This window comes from Meles meles, chromosome 6, assembly GCF_922984935.1.
Source record: "Meles meles chromosome 6, mMelMel3.1 paternal haplotype, whole genome shotgun sequence".
Classification (NCBI taxonomy): domain Eukaryota; kingdom Metazoa; phylum Chordata; class Mammalia; order Carnivora; family Mustelidae; genus Meles; species Meles meles.
The window spans coordinates 135,379,448-135,401,603 of record NC_060071.1 but is presented as its reverse complement, the minus strand read 5'-3'; the positions used below and the strand labels follow the sequence as shown (position 1 = coordinate 135,401,603).

At 43.3% G+C, this 22,156-nt stretch overlaps 1 protein-coding gene across 17 annotated transcripts in view; it reads left to right on the top strand.

The window, feature by feature from the left end:
* The window catches only part of TTLL5 (tubulin tyrosine ligase like 5), a 284,906-nt gene that overhangs the window by 223,399 nt on the left and 39,351 nt on the right, over positions 1 to 22,156 (top strand). For 15 of the 17 annotated variants that reach the window (XR_006818747.1, XR_006818744.1, XR_006818745.1 and 12 more), the window contains one exon: positions 14,727 to 14,809. The exons of the other annotated variants lie outside the window; for them this stretch is intronic. Coding sequence is in view for 12 of the 15 variants with exons in the window: in XM_046008985.1 (XP_045864941.1) it covers positions 14,727 to 14,809 (83 nt within the window). In the remaining 3 variants the exon portion in view is untranslated. The remainder of the gene's footprint in view (positions 1 to 14,726; positions 14,810 to 22,156) is intronic. 17 annotated transcript variants of the gene reach the window in all.

Below are 22,156 nucleotides of genomic sequence, written 5' to 3'. Positions count from 1 at the left end.
CTCAGGTCACAATCTCAGGGTCCTGGGATTGAGCCTCGCATCAGGCTCTCTGCTCAGCAGGAGCCTGCTTCCCCCTTTCTCTCTGCCTGCCTCTCTGCCTACTTGTGATCTCTGTCTGTCAAATAAATAAATAAAATCTTTAAAAACAAAACAAAAAAATCAATATACAAGATCAGTTGCATTTCTATACACTGACAACAGATCATCAGAAAGAGAAATTAAGAAAACAATATAATTGCATCAAAAGGAATAAAAAATACCTGGAAATAAATTTAACCAAGGAAGTGAAAGAGCTATACACTGAACTCTGTAAGACATTCATGAAAGAAATTGAAGAAGATGCAAAAATAGTTATTCTATGTTCATGGATTGGAAGAATTAATAGTGAATACTACACAAGGCAATCTACAGATTCAGTGTAATCCATATCAAAATGAAAAAGTAACCTGTCAAATGGGAGAAGATATTTGCAAATCATATATCTGATAAGGGGTTAATATCCAAAATATATGAAGAACTCATACAACTCAGTAGCAAGAACAAACAATCCAATTAAAAATGGCAGAAGAGGGGCACCTGGGTGGCTCAGTGGATTAAGCCACTGCCTTCGGCTCAGGTCATGATCTCAGGGTCCTGGGATCGAGCCCCACATCGGGCTCTCTGTTCAGCAGGGAGCCTGCTTCCCTCTCTCTCACTCTGCCTGTCTCTCTGCCTACTTGTGATCTCTCTCTGTCAAATAAATAAATAAAAAATCTTTAAAAAAAAAAAATGGCAGAAGAACCAAAAAGACATTTTTCCAAAGAAGACATACAAATGGCCAACAGGTACCTGGAAAAGTGCTCAACATTATAATGACAGTATAACCTTATAATCGTCAGGGAAAGGCAGATCAAAACTACAAAGAGATATCACCTCACACTGTCATCAGAAAGATAAGAGATAAGTGTTAGCAAGGATATACACTGTTGGTAGGAATGTAAATTGATGTGGCCGATATAAAAAACAGTATGGCAGTTCCTCAGAAAAATCGAAGATAAAGCTGTCATGTGATTCAGAATCCCACTTCTGGATATGTCTCTGGAGGAAATGAAAATGGGATATTGAAGAGATATCTGCACTCCCATGTTCATTGCAGCATTATTCACAATAGCCAAGATAGGGTAAGAATCTCTGTGACCATCAGTGGATGAATGGATAAAGAAGATGTTACACACACACACACACACACACACACACACACACACATATTACTGAGCCATGAGAAAGAAGGAAATCCTGCCATTTGTGACAACAGAATGGACTTTGAGGGCATTAAGCTAAGTGAAGTAAGTGAGACAGAGAAAGACAAAAGCTGCATGATATCACTTAAATGTGAAGTTGAAAAAAAAAACAAAACTCAGACTCAAACAAACGGAGTAAGAAAGAGGGTGGGGAAAACAGGGAGAGGTTGGTAAAGGGTACAGACTGCCAGCTACAGAGGATCTGAGGATCTGTGTAAAATGTGGTGACTATGGTTTGTGACACTGTATTGGATAATTAAAATTTGCTAAGAGTGGAACTTAAATCTTCTCACCCAATAAAGTACGTGAGTAAGGGATAGATGTGTTACATAACTAGAAGGTGGGGATCCTTTCACAGTGTGTGTATGTCAAGTCACTACAATATATAGTTGAAATATCTTACAATTTTGTGTCAATTATACCTCAATAAAGTTGAAATATTTTTTAAAATTATAAAAACTGTATTTATCAAAACTTATATTTGAAATATAGTCAAAGATATACTCAAAGGTAAGTTCATAATCTTAGTTATTTTCATTGTTACAGTGTAGGAAGATTGAAAAGAAATTAACCAGGGTACAAATGGCAGATTGGCTTCAACTGATATACTGGCGGCAGCTGATTATCTAGAGTGTCTTGTTGACATGAATTATGAGCAATTCTCCAAGCCCAGCAAGAAAGAGTGCTTTGATAGATTAGTAATGTCTGCCACAGACAGGGAGTAATGAATATGCACGCCACATGTTTGTCATACCTGAACTAAACGTTTCCTTTCTTGATGTTAGAAAAGGGTGAATAAAACAAACTAAGAAAAATAGGTCAAAGGAAATAAAGAAAAGGAATATAAATAAGTGAAAAGCAATAAAAAGTTAAATTCAGAGCCTTATTTAGTTTGGGGTAGAGAGACAGGGAAAGAGAAAATAAACATAGCTCTGCCAGAAAAAGAAGAGAACTAAAAATAAGAAAAAGGTTTTTAAAGTAGATACAGGGTGTATCTGTATCTGGTGCCTGGGTGGCACAGTTATTTAAGCATCTGGCCCTTTGTTTGAGCTCAGGTCATGATCTCAGCCGTTGTAAGATAAAGCCCCATGTTGGGCTCCACGCTCAGCACAAAGCGTGCTGGGGATTCTCTTTCCCTCTCTCTCTGCCTCTCCCTCCCATTCTCTCTCTCTCTCAAATAAATAAATCTTTTTTTAAAAATGAAAGTGGGGGCGCCTGGGTGGCTCAGTTGTTAAACGTCTGCCTTTGGCACAAGTCATGATCTCAGGGTCCTGGAATTGACCCCCACAATGGGCTCCCTCTCCCACTCTGCTTTTGTTCCCTCTCTCACTGTGTCTCTCTCTGTCAAAAAATAAATAAATATTTTTTAAAAAATTAAAAAATGAAAGTAGATATAGGGGAGACTAAAAAGTTATGAGAATACTGCATAATTAAATGCTACTAAATTTTAAAAACTGGATGTAAGTTTTTTCAAATATTTTCAAAAATATTAACTATTCAAGATTGGTTCTTGTAGAACCATCCAAGTAGAACAAGGTAGAAATCTTTAAACTATCCAAATTTGTTCTTAAAGAAATAGGGTACATGAGTAGGCCTAGGAAGCAATTTAAAATATCATCTCTAAAGTAGTCCTTTGAAACTTTTTTCCCAAAATCTTTGGAGGCTTCCAAGTGCCTACAAGGTAAGGTTGAGAGTCCTCACTCTGACACTAAAGCCTTCAGCAGTATGTCCTCTGTGCTGTCTGTAGCCTTCCCTATACTGTTTTACAGTCTGCTCTACACTCCTGCTTCCATATATTGTTCCCACATGCTCATGTTTTCCCCTCTTCTTTGTGCCCTTTGCCCTCTTTTTTTTTTTTAAGATTTTATTTATTTGACAGAGAGAGACACTGAGACAGAGGGAACACAAGCAGGGGGAATGGGAGAGGGAGAAGCAGGCTTCCCACCGAGCAGGGAGCCTGTTGCAGGGCTCCATTCCAGGACCCTGGGATCATGACCTGAACCGAAGGCAGATGCTTAAAGAGTGAGCCACCCAGGCGCCCCACCCTTTGCCCCCTTGAATCTAAGTCCTGTGTTTTATTCAAGATCAGGTTTTAATTTATCCCGTTGATGCATCTTTGCCAAGTGCCTCAGCTAACTCTATCATCTACCTCCTTATCTGATTTTTCCTTTTTATATGTGTTCTTCTCCCCATAAGTCTCTAGGGATAGATACCTTGTCTTTACCCTTTTATCACGCATATCTTGAATGTCCATTGTGTTGGGCGTTGCTCTAAATATTGCTGATAAGACCAGTGGACAGCACAGATACAAGCCTAGTTTCCAGGAAGTTTATTTTTAAGAGAGGGGAGAGAAGTGTATATTCCTCAGTCCCTGGGCTGGCTTCTATTCATGACGACCTCTCAGGCAGTGGTGGTACAGGGGGCCGTGGTGAAGACGTGCCAGAAGTGGTGGTGGTGCAGTATTGTGTATCAGGGTGTATGTGTCAGGGATCACCAAATAGCAATGACCTCATCAGTAAGTATTTATACCACGTAGAGTAGTAGTGTACAGGAGGCAGGAGAGCACAGTTGTTAACAGCCCAAGATTTCTAATTAAATTTGAATCCTGGCTCCTTTGTCAGTTGACTGTTATTTGGGGCTACCTCTAAGCCTCTGTTTCATTATCTGCAAAATGTTACCTACATCATGGAGTGGTTCTTAGGGTTAAATGAGATCATGTATTTCCCTGACATACATCAAGTGTTCAATGCATGCATGTTGGTATAGTTATAATTTCTGCTGCTGCTGTTGTTTCCTATTAAAACAGATGGCATTTTTTTGTTATTAAGCTGATATTCCTAAGTGTGGTTTGGCTTTAGCTGACAAGGCTGTGGAAATTCAAACACATTCTGAGATCCTGAACACTAATAACTCTAATGACTATTGAAGGCAAGGGCTTAGCTTCAAATAAGACGAAAGACTAAATTTGGACATACTGACTTCCAGTCACGTTGTCTCCACACTTTACACTTAATACCCTCCCTCTGCTTCAAATACATAGCAGTGATTTAAAAAAAAAAAAAAAAAACAAAGAAGGAAAGAAAAAAAAACAAAAAACAGAAGGGCCTAACTGAGCTCCAGAACAAGGGAAACATCTCCTTGGCCCCCAAATGGACAGAAATAACTGAGAATCAGTGAATGAGGGTGAAACAACAAGCTTTCTGAACTCTGCTTTGGAAGCAGGTAGTGAGAGCCTAGACAGAGTTCAGCTCAAGTGGTGTGTCAGGGCCTGAAAGGGCCCTATGCAAGAGGAAAGACTTAAGAAACCGAGCTCATTAATCGAAAATAAAACAGTAATTTTTCAGCTGGGAAAGATGTTGCCCCCAGAGGATGTCTAGCCATGTCTGGAGTAATTTTTTTGTTATCATAGTTGGGTGAGGGTTGGGAGTTCCTATTGGTATCTAATGAGTAGCATCTAGGAATTGCTGGTAAGCATCCTGCAAAGCACAGGACAGTTCCCCACAACAAAGAATTATCCAGTCCAAAATGTCAATAGTACAAGTTTAAAAATCCCGAGCTAAGGAATGCAGTGGGCTCGCCTCATCAGAGACTTGATAAAACTGGTGTGGACCCACTGCCTGAGGGTACAGCTATTCATGTCCCAGGATTCACCTGGATTCCTAAGTATGACTGAGGCATGGGCACTGAAATACCAGTTTAAAGTCTGGTTCTGGACTGGGGTAAGAAGGCTGGGTCGAAGCCACTGTAAAACCTTCAGACAGGAAGGGCTGAGCAAGTACAGAGACAAGAGGGGAGATGATTACTATTCAGAATGAGCCTGCAAACCAAAATTGCAAAACACATGAATAAATCTGAATCTAAGAAAGATTACCAACAAAGTCAACAAGTGGAACATTAATTCCTTATGAGTGAAATTAATATTTTTGAACAGCCAGACATATTAGATCTGCTGTCTGGTAAGATTATCCTTTTGAATGTGACATGTAACTCTGATCATAGTATCAGAAGGGAGACCTGAGGGAGAGGTAGACAAGTTACATCTTAAGAAATAATAACTGAGACTTCTCTGGAATTGAAGAAATAAATGTAAATGTCCTCAACTGAAAAATTCACCCCATGTACCAAAACAAATGCATATCTAGACACATCAGAGTAAAACTACAGAACACTGAGCATAAAGGGAAGACTTACCTATTATTTGATAGAATTTTCTATCAAATCTTATTCTAAGGAACCCAGAATACTGGCATTCTTTTCTTCAGCAATAATAGATGGTAGAAGACAAGAGCTAATAGCTTCAGAGTGTTGGGGTAAAGTAACTTTCAGTCTAGAATTTTATACCCAGCTAAACTGTCATTCAAGAGACCCCCATCAAAGTATAGGTAATTTGAGATATTCAAAGTCTAAGATTATGTACCACCTGTGACCTTCACTGAAAGACTGGGTGAGGACTGGATAGGATAAAAGTGAACACAGAAGTGGGGGATAACATGAAGGCAGTGACATGCAAAACTTTTATTAAATGATAATAAATGTTAATGACTATACACATCATTGGTGTTTTGAAAAACTAAAATATGTTTAAGACAAAGACAAGATTGAGGGACAAGGGGATTAAATGGATAGTGAAAATAATAACAGTTCTAAGGGCAAGACAGAACTATTGAAGGAAAAAAAGTAGAAAAAAAGCTAAATTTTACACTTAGAAAAAAACAGCTAAATAATTGACATGCAATCTGCAGCATTTATTTTTTTTTAAGATTTTAGTTATTTATTTGACAGAGAGATAAGATTTAGTTATTTATTTGACAGAGAGATAGATCACAAGTAGCAGAGAGGCAGGTAGAGGGGGTCGGGGAAGCAGGCTCCCTGCTGAACAGATAACCCAGTGCGGGCCTCCATCCCAGGACCCTGAGATCATGACCTGAGCCAAAGGCAGAGGCTTAACCCACTGAGTGCCCCACAATCTGTAGCTTTTAAAACAACAGAGGGACTGAGAAGAGAATGTAGAAACTTTGAATCCAATGGAAGGCAGGAAAAGAAAATAAAAAAGTGAAGAAAAAGGGTGGTAAGTGGAAAATAAAAACTAAGATAGCAGAGATAAATCCAATTATATGAGTAGTCGCAGTAAGTATTAACAGGATTATACTCTTCTATTGAAAGGTTAGATTATGAAATTGTATTTTTAAACATGCTCAGTTATAGCCTGCTTGAAAGAGAAATACCTAAAGTAAAATTGCACAGTGCAGAGGATGAGAAGATAAACCGTACCGTAATTAGAAGGAACACGAGTATAGCAATAGATAAAATAGAATTAAGCAAAAATCATTAATAGGAATAAAGAAAAGAAAACTGGTATGCAGTTAACATCATAAATTTCAAACATGTAAATCAAATGCTGGCAACAGTATAAGGAAAAATTGAAAAATTATCAATTGTAGTGGGTGATTTATTTAAATCTACTACTATTAGTAACTGATTGGTCCCTTAAACAAATTTCTGAGGATATGGAATATCTGAAATGCAGAGTAACAGTGGCTTTTCATCTTTTTCTGACCACCATTTATAATAAAAAAATTAAACTTTATATGCAACCTAGTAAAAATATATTATGTATGTGAAATAAAGTTTCACAAAATAATGTTTCCTATTATTTTACAAATGCTATGGAGTCCCCTAAATTGATTTTACAACCCGTTTATGAGTCAGAACTCATAATCTGAAAAATATTAATAGCTATGCATAGACTCCTGCAACCAAGGGAGAATATATCTTTTCTTCAAGTCTATATTTACAAAATTTCAACACATGCTATCACAAGTGAAGGCTCCGCACATTTCAAAAAAAACCCACATCAAACTGTTTGCACTTTTTAACAATAAATACACTTTTTTAAAAAGATTTTATTTATTTATTTGACAGAGATCTCAAGTAGGGGGAGAGGCAGACAGAGAGAGAGAGGAGGGAGCAAGCTCCCCGCTGAGCAGAGAGCCCAATGCAGGGCTTGATCCCAGGACCCTGGGCCACCCAGGCGCCGTAATAAATACACTTTAATTAGGGAAGATCAAACGGTAATTTTTGAAAAATGTTCATATGTTTGAAAATTTTTAAAAATACAGTACATAATACCCATGTGTTAGGTAATCATAAAAATAATAAAACATTTAGACCTGGATGCCAATGGAAAGTGCTATAACTTCAAATTTATTAAAAAGACAAGGATGGGACACCTGGGTGGCTCAGTTAGTTAAGCCTCTGCCTTCAGGTCATGATTCCAGGGTCCTGGGATCAAGCCCCAGATTGGGCTCCCTGCTCAGCAGGGAGTCTGCTTCTCCTGCTCCCTCTGCCCCTTCCCCCAACTCATACCCTTTCCCTCTCTCTCTCTCTTTATCTCCTCTCTGTCTCTCAAATGAATAAAATCTCTTTTTAAAAAAGACAAGAAGGATTGAAAATAAATAAGATAATCATTTAACTTGAAAAACTATGAAAGGAATAACAGTAAATTAATCAAAATCAAAATAAAATAATAAAATACAGAAATCCCCTACAACAGCCTGGCAAATGGGAGAACAGGAGAGAACAGTGTCTGGCACATGGTAGATGCTCGTTCAGTACTTGGTGAAGGGATGAATGAAACTGACAATAAACCATAGAGGGGCTCACATCTGGAAAGACTAATCCAGTAAATTTTTAAAAAAGAAAGAAAGAAAAGACCCACAGAGAGAATATTAGGAATAAAAAGGAATATAGCAGCAAATATACTGGATTATGGCTTAGATAACGTATAGTGTATTTTTTTTTAAGATTTTATTTATTTATTTGACAGACAGAGATCACAAGTAGGCAGAGAGGCAGGCTGAAAGAGACAGGGAGAAGCAGGCTCCCTGCCAAGCAGAGAGCCCAGTATGATACAGGACCCATCCCAGGACCCTGGGATCATGACCTGAGCCAAAGGCAGAGGCTTTAACCCACTGAACCACCCAGGTGCCCCACGTGTCTTGTGCGCCACTACACAGAAGTTGACTTCGCGTTGTTTCCTGAATTGGTTTTGGAACCAGACCCAATTTAATAATGTTAAATTTTTCATCATTACTTGCTAAGGATTAGCATATTAGCTTCTGTGTGGGCAACGCATACATAATCCCTGGCCTGATGGATAAAAGGAAGAAGCACAGAGACACCGGTGCACGTGTAGGTGGTGAGAAACTCAAGAGGATTCATCTGTGAGTAAATGTTTGCTAAGAAAAATCAGTACGTGTTCCTTTTGGAATTCAGTTCTTTAACCTAACTTGTACCTTGAGATTTCTTCTCTCCTTTGGGAATCGAAAGAGGTTGGTTTCACCAATATTTTTAAAAATGATCAAGTGTGAGGTTTCTTTTCCGGACCTTCACAAATGTCACCACGCCTGTCAGCCACATCCCTGGCAAGGCGAGCATCTCTAGCTCTCCTTTTCCTGCGAAATCCTGAGCATTTTTCTTTTGTGGGTCCCAGCTTCTGTAGAAAGGTCATCCCTGATGTGGTGGCATGGATCCAAGATAAACTTTTACGAAACCATTGGAACAGAAAACTAGTACCTCTGTGTTAGAGATGTGGAAAGTCTTGAAAAGAACTCAAAGAGAAACAATATAGCACCAAACCACAGTCAATCTTGTGAAGTAATGAACAAAACAGATCTTAAAGAAAGGATATCACTTTCAGAAAAGTTTCCACTGATCAACATAATGGGAGGGGGAGAAAAAAAAGGAACAGAGGAAACCACAAATAAAGGAAATAAAGATCACGAAAAAGCACGTCAGAAGCCTTACCAGCAAAATGGATAGTAGGGATTTTGCCTATTAGAACCCTCCCTGACTGGTGATGATCTGTCACATAGGCTGGCTGGATCGTGTGCTCCTGACGCCAGCGGAATTTATAGCCAGCTGTCTGATCCGCATGTATACCCGAAGCAGAGGCAAGAACTAGAAGAAATCTTTCAATAATAAATGTAGACAATATTGCTGCTTATGAAGATATTATTTATTTGTAATGCATTACTGAACAGTTTCTTGGAAAGTCTGAGAGGCTGTTCTCCCTTCCTCAGAGTCAGGCCTTTTCTTGGATTTCAGGAAAATGCAAAAGATCAAAGGAGCAGGCAGAGTGAAACCAGTAAATTGAATTCTGGGTTAGAAAGTGCACACTTAATACCTAAAGAAACTCTTCAGTTACTAGCCCTGAATCTGTCCAAAGGGAAGGCCCTGCCTTAGTTGAAAAGAGCCTGTCATTATTTTTTTTTTAAAGATTTTTATTTATTTTATTTGACAGAGAGAGATCACAAGTAGGCAGAGAGGCAGGCAGAGAGAGTGAGAGGGAAGCAGAGCCTGTCATTATTAATGGAATTCTTCTAGTTAGACTTCCATACGCACTACCATGTACACGTGGCCATGTGTCATGTCCGCACTGAAGGAGCTCGGTTTCCCGGAAAGCCTGCCCTTCCTTCAGTGGCTTTTGATAATTACACAGTTCGTTCTTTGGAGACAGGTCTGAACTAAGCCCAGCACCACAGCTGAGACTGTAGGAAGTCTCAAACTCCCGACCTTGGGCTGTATCTTGGGCTCCTCCATCTCCTGGAACCTGCCCCACTTCCAAGAAGAGCCGTTAAGGAACGCCACAGGACTACGTAGTCCCATGTAGCACTCTTCTTGGTTTAAACTAACTTGGGTGTAGTATAATGGCATGTCTCTTGTCCCATCTTTTCGGTTTTCCTCTCTGCAGAATTCTTGAAACTTTCAGAAGTCACTTTTCTGAGTTCATCTTCTAGCCACCTCTTCATATTCCTTATGTACTGTGGTCAGCAAGTGACAGGTAATGGGACTGCACCAGACACACATGTAACTTCGCACGTTCAGCTCTCCAGAAAGCAAGGGAATGTCCAATTTCAGTAGCAGCTGACTCCATTCGACATTCCTCTTGGGATGGGATGGGATGGGATAGATGGGATGAGATGGGATGGATGGGATGAGATGGGATGGGATGGGATAGATGGGATGAGATGGGATGGGATGGGATGGATGGGATGAGATGGGATGGATGGGATGGGATGGGATGGATGGGATGAGATGGGATGGATGGGATGAGATGGGATGGATGGGATGGATGGGATGGGATGGGATGGATGGGATGAGATGGGATGGATGGGATGGGATGGGATGGGATGGATGGGATGAGTTGGGATGGATGGGATGAGATGGGATGAGTTGGGATGGATGGGATGAGATGGAATGGATGGGATAGATGGGATGGGATGAGATGGGATGATGGGATGGGATGGATGGGATGGGATGGGATGGATGGGATAAGTTGGGATGGATGGGATGAGTTGGGATGGATGGAATGAGTTGAGATAGGTGGGATGAGTTGGGATGGATGGGATGAGTTGGGATGGATGGGATGGGATGAGATGGGATGGGATGGGATGGATGAGATGGATGGGATGGGATGGGATGGGATAGATGGGATGAGATGGGATGGATGGGATGGATGGGATGAGTTGGGATGGATGGGATGAGTTGGGATGGATGGAATGAGTTGGGATGGATGGGATGAGTTGGGATGGATGGAATGAGTTGAGATAGGTGGGATGAGTTGGGATGGATGGGATGAGTTGGGATGGATGGGATGAGTTGGGATGGATGGGATGAGATGGGATGATGGGATGGGATGGGATGGATGGGATGAGATGGGATGATGGGATGGGATGGGATGGATGGGATGAGATGGGATGGATGGAATGAGATGGGATGGATGGGATGGGATGGATGGGATGAGTTGGGATGGATGGGATGAGTTGGGATAGATGGGATGAGTTGGGATGGATGGGATGAGTTGGGATGGATGGAATGGGATGGATGGGATGGGATGGGATGAGATGGGATGGATGGGATGAGATGGGATGGATGGGATGGATGGGAGATGTATCCTTCCTTCCCATCCATCTCATTTCCCACCAGCCGCTCAGGTAGGACGAGCCTCCCCCGTGCTGTTTGCTCTTCTTATGCAGAAAGCTGTGTTAGACCACAGGCCAGCCACTTCACACAGGTGAAGAAACGGTGGTTCATTCTGATGCTGAAAATACATGTATATTGGATTTATTGAGAGGTCGTTTGTCAATCTCAAATAGACCTCTCTTCGGGGAGTTGAAAAGTAATTTTGACCATGCGATTTCTGCCTGGTGGATTGCCACTTAACTACCTTCTGACTTTAATAGCAAATTGCTGTTAATGTCTAAGTTCTGAATACATTGTGGTTGGTCCTTCTTCTATAGTTTGTTTAGCACTCCTGTTCCACACTGAATCAGAGTCACCGAGTCCCCTGGCTTAATATTTCAGTAGATAGGCTTATGGTGAATGCAAAGATGGTTGGTATTTCTAAGTAAAAATACCAATACTAATAAAAGTTAATGTTTATCTAGCCACTAATATAATCCCAGACACTGCACTAAGATTCACCATCTCATTTAATCCTTAACAACCCAATGAGGTGTCTTGACGTTAAAGCAGTGACTGACTTAGACAAGCGAGGGAACACGTACATACCTTCCTGTGTAACTATTTCCTAGAACATAGGTGCTCCCAGGAAAGCAGCAAAGTATTGCAGAAGGAGGCCAGCAAGTACAAATTAACATACAGACCCTAAACAAGCTGTGGTTCAAAAGTTCTCATTTAGGAGTGGTTTGTCCAGAAGCTGGAATGTATTTTCCCAGGGAAATAATGTTATCACAATAAATGCCTATTTACCCCTGGTGTGTCTGAAGTAGTGAAAACACAGACCCAAATCATTTTGTATACCAGCATTTTCATGGAAAAACTCACTCTCCTCTTGAACGGCTGCTGGACACATTTCTCCACCGCTGGGAAAATGGGGAGCTTATGCTAGAAACAGCAGAATCATTAGCAATGTTCGAAGTCAGAATCAGAGGTGGCTCCCAAGGCCTGTGACGGCAAAGGATGGAGAGAGGAGGATGGAAGAGTGACTGAAGCTGGGGACAAGGGGGACAGTCATGGGGCAGGAGATGTTGGGAGAGGAACAGGAGAAGTCCATGAAGGTGAAAGGTGGGATAAAAATTCCAGAGAAGAGGGGAGAGGAGTTTGAGGACCTTGAACTCATGAGTTGTAAACACGTAAGAGCTCTGCTCATCCCTCCGGTAGATCCCTGTTCCCGCTTTTGTTTCTTCTACGGACTCCAGGGCTTTGCCTGCCTGTCTCCCTTTCACTATTTAATTCCTCTGTGATCCCGAGACCAGCCCTGTGGCTTTTCTAGACTTTGCTTCCCCTAATGTGGTCGAGTGGCCCTAAGGTTTGTGATTTTTTTTGGATGGTTTTAAATTTCTATGGAGGAAAGAGCCCATCCCAGGCTCCAGAACTTTTCCTTTTTCACTTGGACCTGGAAGAGCCAATATTAGCTATAGATGCTTTGGGTAGTTCTTTGGGTCCATAAAGGGTTGAAATAAAATGCATAAGCATTTCAGGGGTAGCTGTCCAAGGCTGAGGCTCATGGGAAAAGGGAGAAGCCCTCTGTTCCTTTCTCTCCATTTTTGTCTCCAGTTTCCTTGTCCTCCAAAGGAGAGTGGAAAGGAGTGGGTAGGGCCCGGACTGCAGCTTGCTGGAGGGGAAGGGTGCAGGACAGGGCCATCCTCGCATCATTGCTGGGGTGTGTTCTCGGCTGTGTCTGTGTTGAGGGCGTAGGGACCACTGATCACCTGAGCGTCTGCCAGGGTCTCTAAGTGCTCTTGTACCACCTTCCCCTTACCCGCAAGTCAACATTTCCCTTACTTCTCTGGCGATAGAAACCAGACACCTGTGGAGCTAGGAAAAGCCTCAGTTCGCAGGCTTTATCCCAGACCCACTGAGTCAGTATCTCCAAGGGAAGGGCCTGGAAAGCTCTATGATTAGTAAGTGATCCCAGGTGGTTCCTGTCAAGGACGTCTGGCAGACAGTACTTGCCTACCCCTCCACCTTACTCATTTTTAAAGGCTCGTAGGACATTCTAAAGTTCTGTCTCAGATTCATTATACATATATGCTGTTTCTTCTCCCTGGAAAGCTCTTACCTGTTCCCTACTCTTGGCCAATCCCTACTTCTCATAACTTCACAACTCGGCTAAAATGTGATTTTTTCAGACCATCCTTGACCACTCTCATCACCATGTGCATCAGACTCCCTTGTTTCATCCTCTTAAATCACCTTGTGCTTTTTCTCCCTGGCAGTTATCACATAGTTTGTACCTCATGTATTTGCCTAATGTCTACCTTCTCCCTAGTACTGAGCACAGTACTCCAGAAGTATTTTTTGCATGGATGAACAAATGGAAAACTAGTGCTCGGAGAAGGGTTTCACAGGTTGGATTGAACGCTGCTCAAACTGAACATAGGAAAATTTGAATCTTCCAAGGTAAAATTTGCACACATCAACTGAAGGCAAAGTAGACAGGTCTAACCAGTAATTTGTATTTTTTGGACAATGGATCAGATTATTTTTAAAATACTTAATAAATACCTAATGTGTGCAAAATGCAATATTAGGAGCTATGGAGACAACGGTGAATAAGGGGGATAAAATCTCTTGTCTTTATGGAGCTTTTTAGCAGGGATGACAGGAATTAAGCAACCAGTTACACGGTCTCATAATTACAATTTTGTAAATGCAAAGAGAAAAACAAATCTATAAGAGCCTGTCGTGGGGAGACCTGGTGTGGTCTGTAAGCAAATCACGGAATTTCTAAGACATGTGGCTGGGGAATCTGGGACCAGAGCATGCGGTATCGTGTGTCCTGTGTCTTGTCGGAGCTGGCGTGAGGGCAGGTGCTTCTGTATAATGGCTTCTCAGCCTCAGCGCTGCAGACATCTTGGGCCTTATAGACACCTTCCAGCGTGCCGTAGGAAATACTGAGCTCCATTCCTGGCTCACCTCACCAGAGGCCAGTAGACCCCACAGCTGTGACACCCCGAGATGGGTCAACACTGCCAAATGTCCCTTGTGGAAGGGCAGGAGTCAGGGCAAACTCTGTCCCTCCTTTGTACCTCAGTTGAGAACCACTGGTCTACTTGAAACTTGGTTTCAAAAAAACTTTTTTTTTTTTTTTAAAAAAAAAAAAAAAAAAAAGACTCACCTCGTGATTTATCCAGGTCAGTGCTGGGAACAGCATTTATTCATCATAAACGCATTTGCTGAGTGCCTCTTAGGCACCAGGCGCTGTGCGAGGCACCAGAGACACAGCCATGGTCACGGCCCTGTGCTTTCTGGAAACTACCTTCCAGGGGAGGGAGTGAGGCAATACATTTTCATGTTTCAGACAAAGGGAGAGGTTGGCCCTAGAGATCCTTTCGGAGAAGACGACAAGGCAGAGCCCCCAGAGGGCGGGGGCTGCTGTCTCCTCCCGTCTGCTGTCTGACCCACCTGCTTGTGTTTCAGGGGCTCCTCCGAGGAAGGGCAGCAGAACGGACTCCAGGGCAGCCTGAACGCTGGGACCTTTGCACCCATCACCGGCCCCACAGGTCAGTGGGCACAGCTGCAGAGGCCGGGATGACTGGGCGGAGGCAACCCTGGGCATGTTCTCACTTGTGCCTCAGAAGAAACGTGCAGTTCAAAGAATGAAGGAGCATCCGGGCTTTTGAAACATTGCAAATGGCCGCTTGAGGATAGAATGGTTTTCCAGAACTAGTCCGGGGTAGACGATGTTTCTCGGTCTGGGAGAGTGTAATAGGATTTGCAGCACTTAGTAGAAAGACCTGTGTCTGACTGGTGTTCCTCCCTGTTCATCTCAGATCCCCACTCGTAGTAGCTCCCACTGGCTCCTCCACAAGCCGGAGCCCTCGTCTTTGGTCGGGGGCCTGTCACACTAGTGTGATGGCCTGTTGGTCCGTTGCCAGATGCTTCCTGAGGTGGTCTTAAAGCCTCTCAGTGTAGAGACCCACCTATAAGTCAGGCAGCATTGGCCCAGGGAGAGTTTTCTAGGAGTACTAATTTGTAAAAAACACGCTGATAAGTAATCAGGAAACTAAAAGAAAATCATGTGGATTCCCTTCCACAAATATTTCTTACTGAGCACCTCCCGTGGAGAAAGATGCTGGGCACTGAGGGACACAGAGGGTGCACCAGGCAGACCCTGCAGCCAGGGACCCTACAGACTCAGGGAGACAGGAGAGTCAGCAGGGAGTGGGTACAGGCTGGGTGGTTCTCAGGGCCTGGGGATGCGTAGAATAACCATAGGCTGCAGCGGCTGAAGATCTGGTGTATTCAACACAGTTCTGAATGCTTCACACATGATAACTCATTTGTTTGCCAAACAGGCATAGAGCAGGAACTGTGTTCCCCTTTTCACAGCTGAAGAAATAAAGGCACAGATTATGAAACACATCCCAAACCTCATAGCTGGTAAATGGCAGGACTGTCTTGGAAGCCCAGCGATTTGGCCTGGGCTCTTTAGGCTCTTTAGGCCTAGGCTCTTTCTAGAAGAAGAAACATCTAAGCAGAAGGTTGTTTCTTCTAGAAGAAGAAACATCTAAGCAGAGGGTTGCACGCTGACAAGTCCCCCAAGAGAGGGGAGGCATGGGGCCGAAAGAATTCCAGGAAGAGAGAGTAAGGCCTGCAAACAAATGGGGGTTGGAGTAGGGGGGTGCAAATGCACCGTGTCCTGGGAGCCCTCCTTTGTCACCGTGGCTAGGGACTAAGAGCGTGGGCAGGGAGCAGCAGGAGAACAGGTCATGGCGATAGCAGGGCTGGTTTGTGAGCCATGTAGGGAACTTGGTCCCGAGTGCAAGAAGCACCCATCGAGGAGTCTAGGGCCAGGGTGTGGAGGGTGTGTGAGGGACATAATAGACCTTCAAATGATTACAAGACCACCGAGAAACCTGGTTGGACTGTATCATGGGGATAATTCCATATATGTCACGGGCTTCCTGTGGACCTAAAGGACAAAATAAATAGACAAAGGCTTTATAATGACACCCATTCAGGTAATAATATAAGAGTATAAAGATTTTGCTCTCCGCTGAAAATCTTGAACCTGAATTCAAGAAATATTTGATGGGTATCTGCTTGCTCTTTGGCCCTCCCCTCAAAAAGAATTACTAGAATACAGTAGTTACTTTTAAGGAAGTAAAATTTCCCCCCTGGAACTGTTACGGCCCTGGAACTGGGTGGCTGGGAGAATTTTGCACCACAGACAGCTGAGTATCTCTACCCGGCTAACTGCTGCCGCCGGGGAGGGCTGCAAAGCGTAGGAGAGGCAGGAAGCGCGCCTGCCGCATTTGTGCGCCCAACTGATGTGTCGCGTGCAGACTTGAACTCTCTGCGCGCTCTGGCCGGGGGGGTCGGAAATTCGAGGGCTCATACTGTCAGCATCTCGATCCTGAATTCGTATTTCCTGACTGAAGTTATCTGTTAGGGATTTTGTAACAGTCGTAATGAACTCGGTAGCCGCGTAAAACCACAGAGCAAAGAGAAGTTGTGTGTCTCCCTGGATCCCGATATCTAGTTTTTCCCTGCTTCTGTCTTAAGACAAGTGCATTATTCTTGTCACCTTGTTTAGGCTGCCTGCTCTTTACTGCTTTTGTCTCCAGTGACTCTGGACCTCGAAAGTGCCTTGAATTTGTTTCCGTTCTGTGCCTTTCCTGGTGTTCCTGATCCTCAGTTAAAGAAACACTGATGAACATGGGATTTTCAGTCCTTCCCAATCAATATTTTGTCTTGGCAGTACGACGGCAGCTAACCCCATTAGACTTACTTCTGCAGCTAGTGAGGAACTACTTGGCACGTTAGGGTTTCAACTACAAAGCATGTGTCTTTCTCTATGACACATAGATTTAAAGGTGTTCTTCTAGGGATTCAGAAGAGTGTCCTACAAAAATGAGAGTAGGTTGGTATTAGAAACATTTTTCTTTAAACCCATAAGAAGGGAGAGCAACCCCCAGAGTAAGTCAAAGTCGACATGTCTCTCAGAGATGGGACGTTTCTGCCCCAACAGGAAGCACCACACTGACTCGGACAGGTATTTAAGCCCCTGTCTAGTGCGGTTAACTCAGCTGGTTAAACATGGTATTATCGATGGCATGAATATAGCAGAAGTCTGTTTCCTGGCCCCTTGACCCTCTACAAGTCTAGCCAACCAGGCCTTAAAGCTTAAAGCTGTGTCATTTTGTTCGTCGGGCGCCTGAATGAGATAACTCGTTCAGCCCAGCACACTGTTGAAAAACAACTCAGAACCCTTTCCCCCGAAGGTGACCTAGCGACAGTGTTCTTTTCATTGTGAACATTAAATGAGGTAGTGGCTGTGAGGGCTGCTAGCAGAAGGCCTGGAATGCTCCACGAACGTTACTTTTTCCTTGACTTCCCTCCTTCCAGCTAAACATTCTGAGTTTGCTATGGAAGGAAAGGTGTAGAGTCAGCAAATTGGGAAACTTGAGAAGGAAGGCTAGAGTGAGGGCCTTTGGCTCAAAGCCAAAGCCATTGGCCCTCGTTCTTTATAAGCATGGCGTTCTTGAGTTCTGAAGTGGAGATGGTGAACTAAAATAGCAGGGAGCCACAGATTAGATAACTGGCATTTCTCTCGTGCTGGCTTGATAGTGTAAACCACCATTCTTGTAAGGTCTAAGGCTCTACCAGCTGCCCTCATCCCTGGCCTTAGCTTCTGCCTACGCCTTTTCTGTCCTGGATCCCAGCCTCTGCCTACCTCCCACCCCAATTTGTTGTTGTTGTTGTTTAAAGCTCTTACGAGTCTGTAGTTGGTAGAGGGATTCTTACTGCCTTTTGAACAGCAGTGCTGGATTTCATTTACAAGAAGTGAGAAACAATGTCCTTGTTAAGTATTGGTTATTTGGGGCCTCGGTAAAACACAGTTTAGCTTTTTCCTCTTTCTTTGCATGGCGGTGGGGCAGCAGGACATCAGTGTGACTCTGGCTGCCCACTTCACTGTCTCCCCGTAAGACAAGAGAAAGGGGCTTCTTTTAATACAGAGTAAATCCATTCGAGCGTAAACTCTAAGGATCTAGAAGTCACTTTAACTTTGAAGCGAAATCATTTGCCCGGCAGTTCTCAGCGGAATGGCCTATTTTTATTATTAGATTCTTATGCCTTTCACCAAGCGTTATATAGTTGTCATGGATCCTGGATGGATCTGGAGTATAGTAGGTTAATAATGAAAATAAATAAACCTCTTGAGATGCTTGCCCTAGTGGCTTATATCCTTTATTGCTCCCAGAATGTTCTTTTCTCCCTGGAGCCAGAGGGGTAAGAATTTGGGTTGATTACCCACTCTAACAGTGTTAGAAAGCAAGGCGCACAGATTTGGTGTTTGACCAGAAACTCGGTGTCAGCGTCTGGGCAGTGATTCTCTAAAACCTAGATTTGGGGGGGGCGGGGGGTTGTTTGTTTATTTTCTTGCAATACACATAGCTGTTTATTTTCTCCGTTCTTTATGTTTGATGTATTTCTCAACCTTCTCTTTCCTTCTTTGGTCCTTCTGTCACCCGCCACCTGATGCTATATTCTGGGCAGTTTTCCAGGCCTGGTGTCCCTTGCTATTCTTCTCTCTGGTTGTTGTCCTATCCTAAGACTAGTTTTAGATTTGACCTCTTATCCTTTCACCAAGATCAAATAAAGTGTTAAGTAGGGATTTTTTTTACATTTTTCAGGATCTTTGGAAGCTCCCCAAGTTATTTTCGCCAGATCCAAACTCTTGCCCACACAATCTGGAGTCCTTGCTACAGTTATAGGACAGAGAAAATCAAAGTCGGTGAAGTCAGGGCCAATTTAAGGTAACAGTAAGAATAAGAGCATATTTTTTTACGATAACTTGCTGACTTTATATCACAGCAAGAGGCTTAATAGCTATCAAGAGAAGTGACAGTTTCTCAGAATGACAAAGAAATTCTGATTTTATAAAACCAGAACTCAGAAGGACTCCAAACTGTGAGTCAAAGTTAAGCTACCGCTAGCATGCTTCTGCATCGGCCCTCCAGTAGGTGGCGCTGCGGCAGTAAGAAATTTCCTTAATATTATGGAGGCTTTTGTTTAAAAATATGGGGACATGAAGCCAATCAAAGGAAGAAACTAAAGCCATAATCAAGTTATCACAGGTAAAGAGTAACAGAATACACTGGAGAACATGGTATTTGAAGGTCAAATTGCAATAGCCTCTAAAGAGAATGAATATTGTTAAAGATACTGTTAGATTAGAGTTGTGTAGTTTGTGAACTGGACTTCCAAGTAATGGGAGGCAGGAAGGAACACAACTTTGAAAAAAAGATTTTTTTGGTGAGGTCGATTAATATGCTTTTTTTTGAGTTAAGATAAGCATATGCTGTCATTGGCAGCAAAACAAAACCAGCAAAAAAGTAAACCCCGTCCATAAAAATCTCCAACATTAAAGGGATGGCCTGACTTGAGCTCGTGAGGCTGTACCCACACCACCAGCACTGCCCCACAGTGCTTAGTTCCCAGCCGTGGCCTTCAAAACTTTCAGAAAATTCTATGAAACCACAAGGTTGTGATGATTCCTTTCCTCTTTGCTCTACCATACACACTAAAGCATTAAAGGCATACTGCTAGGAGCTTAATACCCTTCTTACCTCTAAGGGATTACTTACAGACTTCTTTGAGAAGCATTATTCATCAAAATACCCCAGGAGAGCAAAGGAGGGAGGAAAATTATTTACCCACCACAGGATTCATTTACATTGGATCAGAAAGCTTCAAATATCTTTCCCCAGCCCATCTAAACTCTTTCCAAAAAGGAATGAGAAGAGAGAAAGGAACACCAAATCCATGGCCTGGTCATCTACCAAAATGTACCAATGAAACTGAAAACAACCAGAGTTCTCTTGGTAATACTTTGCCAATGATCCTTTAATTCTGATACGAAGCAGCCTATCCAGGGATGAACAACTAACAAAATATAGAAAACAAAAGCGAGAAGGTCCATATTTCCTTGAGGAGACTGGCCTCCAAAAGAATGAATGTGATACCAAGCTCCAAACTAAACCACTGGCCTGCCAAGAAGTACTAATGTCCATCGGTTTCCAGGACTGTGAGACTTGGACCTGCCACAGTTCTAATATCACTTTCCTTGAACCTATTTCATTAGTATCCCTTACAATCCACCCAGAACATTACATGGCAAAATAAGATCATCCGCAGAGAAGCCTAGGGAAAGAGCCCATCTCTTTCTCTTTCTCTCGACACGTCAGTCTGTTGCAAGCAGCCCTGCGGAACTGAGCCGCGCACAAGCTAGGGGTAGGTGATACTGTACTTTGTGATGAGCTGCAGTGGTGAGACCTCGTGCCGAGTGTGTATGGACTTAGGACACAGAGTGGGTCAGAGCGGTGACGCTGAAGGACTGGCCTCCCGTGGTGCAGCAGAACTGCTGGGAGGCCCCAGACGCAGCCCATTGCCACCTGCCAGCTGCCACCTGCCAGGCCAAATAGGAGATAGGTAGTTTACGAAGTAAATGGGGAGAACCCAGAGTTGACCTGGACGCTTGCTTTCTCCTTGTTGTGAAGGGGTGTAGGCAGATCACTGCATGGCAGGCGGCCCTTCAACCGCGGTCACAAAGGAATGTCATCACCAGCTCTAACAGTCCTAGAACCCCTTCCTGAATGAGTTTGGGGAGGCAGAAAAGAGATGAGAAGATTGAAGTGTGTTTGCATAGCTTGTTATCTATGACTGAGAAAACATCAGTTGTCCTTATCGAAGAATGAGGGAGCCACCGAAGGATACTGGGGACTGAGACTCTCGAAGACGCCCACTTTGCTGCCTCAGGCAAGGGCCATATTTAAATACATGCACGATTTTGTGTCTTCTTAGGTTCTATATCGTCTGTTCGGCATCTCTTCGTCACAGAGCCAGTTAACTGTGTTCTCTGTATTCTTGATGCTTTTGCATTTGGGGCCTTACGGAGCAGGGGGGAGACTGCCTATACCAGGGCTAGTTGATTCTGAAAGGTCCTATCAACTTGCCCATGGGTACGCCTTTCAGACAGAAACCAGCTAATCCCAAGTTTATATCCCCAACCACCTCCTTATCTAACTCTCACATGGAAAACCCACATTTCCCTTGCCCCAGATCACTCCAGGGCCAGCTTCCAGGCAGCTGGAGACCACCGCTGTAGCCCAGAGCCCACCAGAATTATTAAAACGAGCCAGTCTTAAGCTGTTTACTCTGCCCTGCCTTGCCTTGTCTAGGGAAATCCCAAATAAGGCTCTGGTCCGGACTTTCTCCTCACTTCTGTCTTCCATCTCTGGACCACACTGGTGTTTTCTCCTGTGAGGCATGTAGGGACCCTCTCTCTGGGACCCTGAGTATAATCAACTTCCTGCCAGGCCTTGTTCTCATGGCCTCCATAGCCACACTGACTGGACCGGACCATACTCAACTTGTACATTCTTAGAACACACGGCAATGGAGAGAATCTCTTTAACATGTCTAGCAGGGAACACAGGGAAAAATCTGAATCAATTAGGTTTATATCACCAAGTTCTAAGCAACTGGTCACAGCACTCACTTCATTCTAGGCTGTATTCTACAAGTGATGTTTTAACAGTATGTGTGGTGCTAGCCGCAATCTGGCTGCAGCCACACAAGAAGGATGTGAATCCCTTTACGTGGCCAAATCGCCTGGCTGTCAGCCATTGAAATTTCATGCTTTCCTGTCCTGAGGCCTCTTTCTTTTCATTTAGTAACTTTCTACGTTCAGAAACAAAACTCAAGCCTAGCAGAACAACCTGGTTGGAAGTGGGGGAGGAGACAACTTGGCTTTCAGTTTGGAGGAAGTAGGGGGATACCTCTAAGATCCCACCCAAAAAGAGGTTCATTTGCCTTAAAGAAAACCAGGGGACTCTATTTCT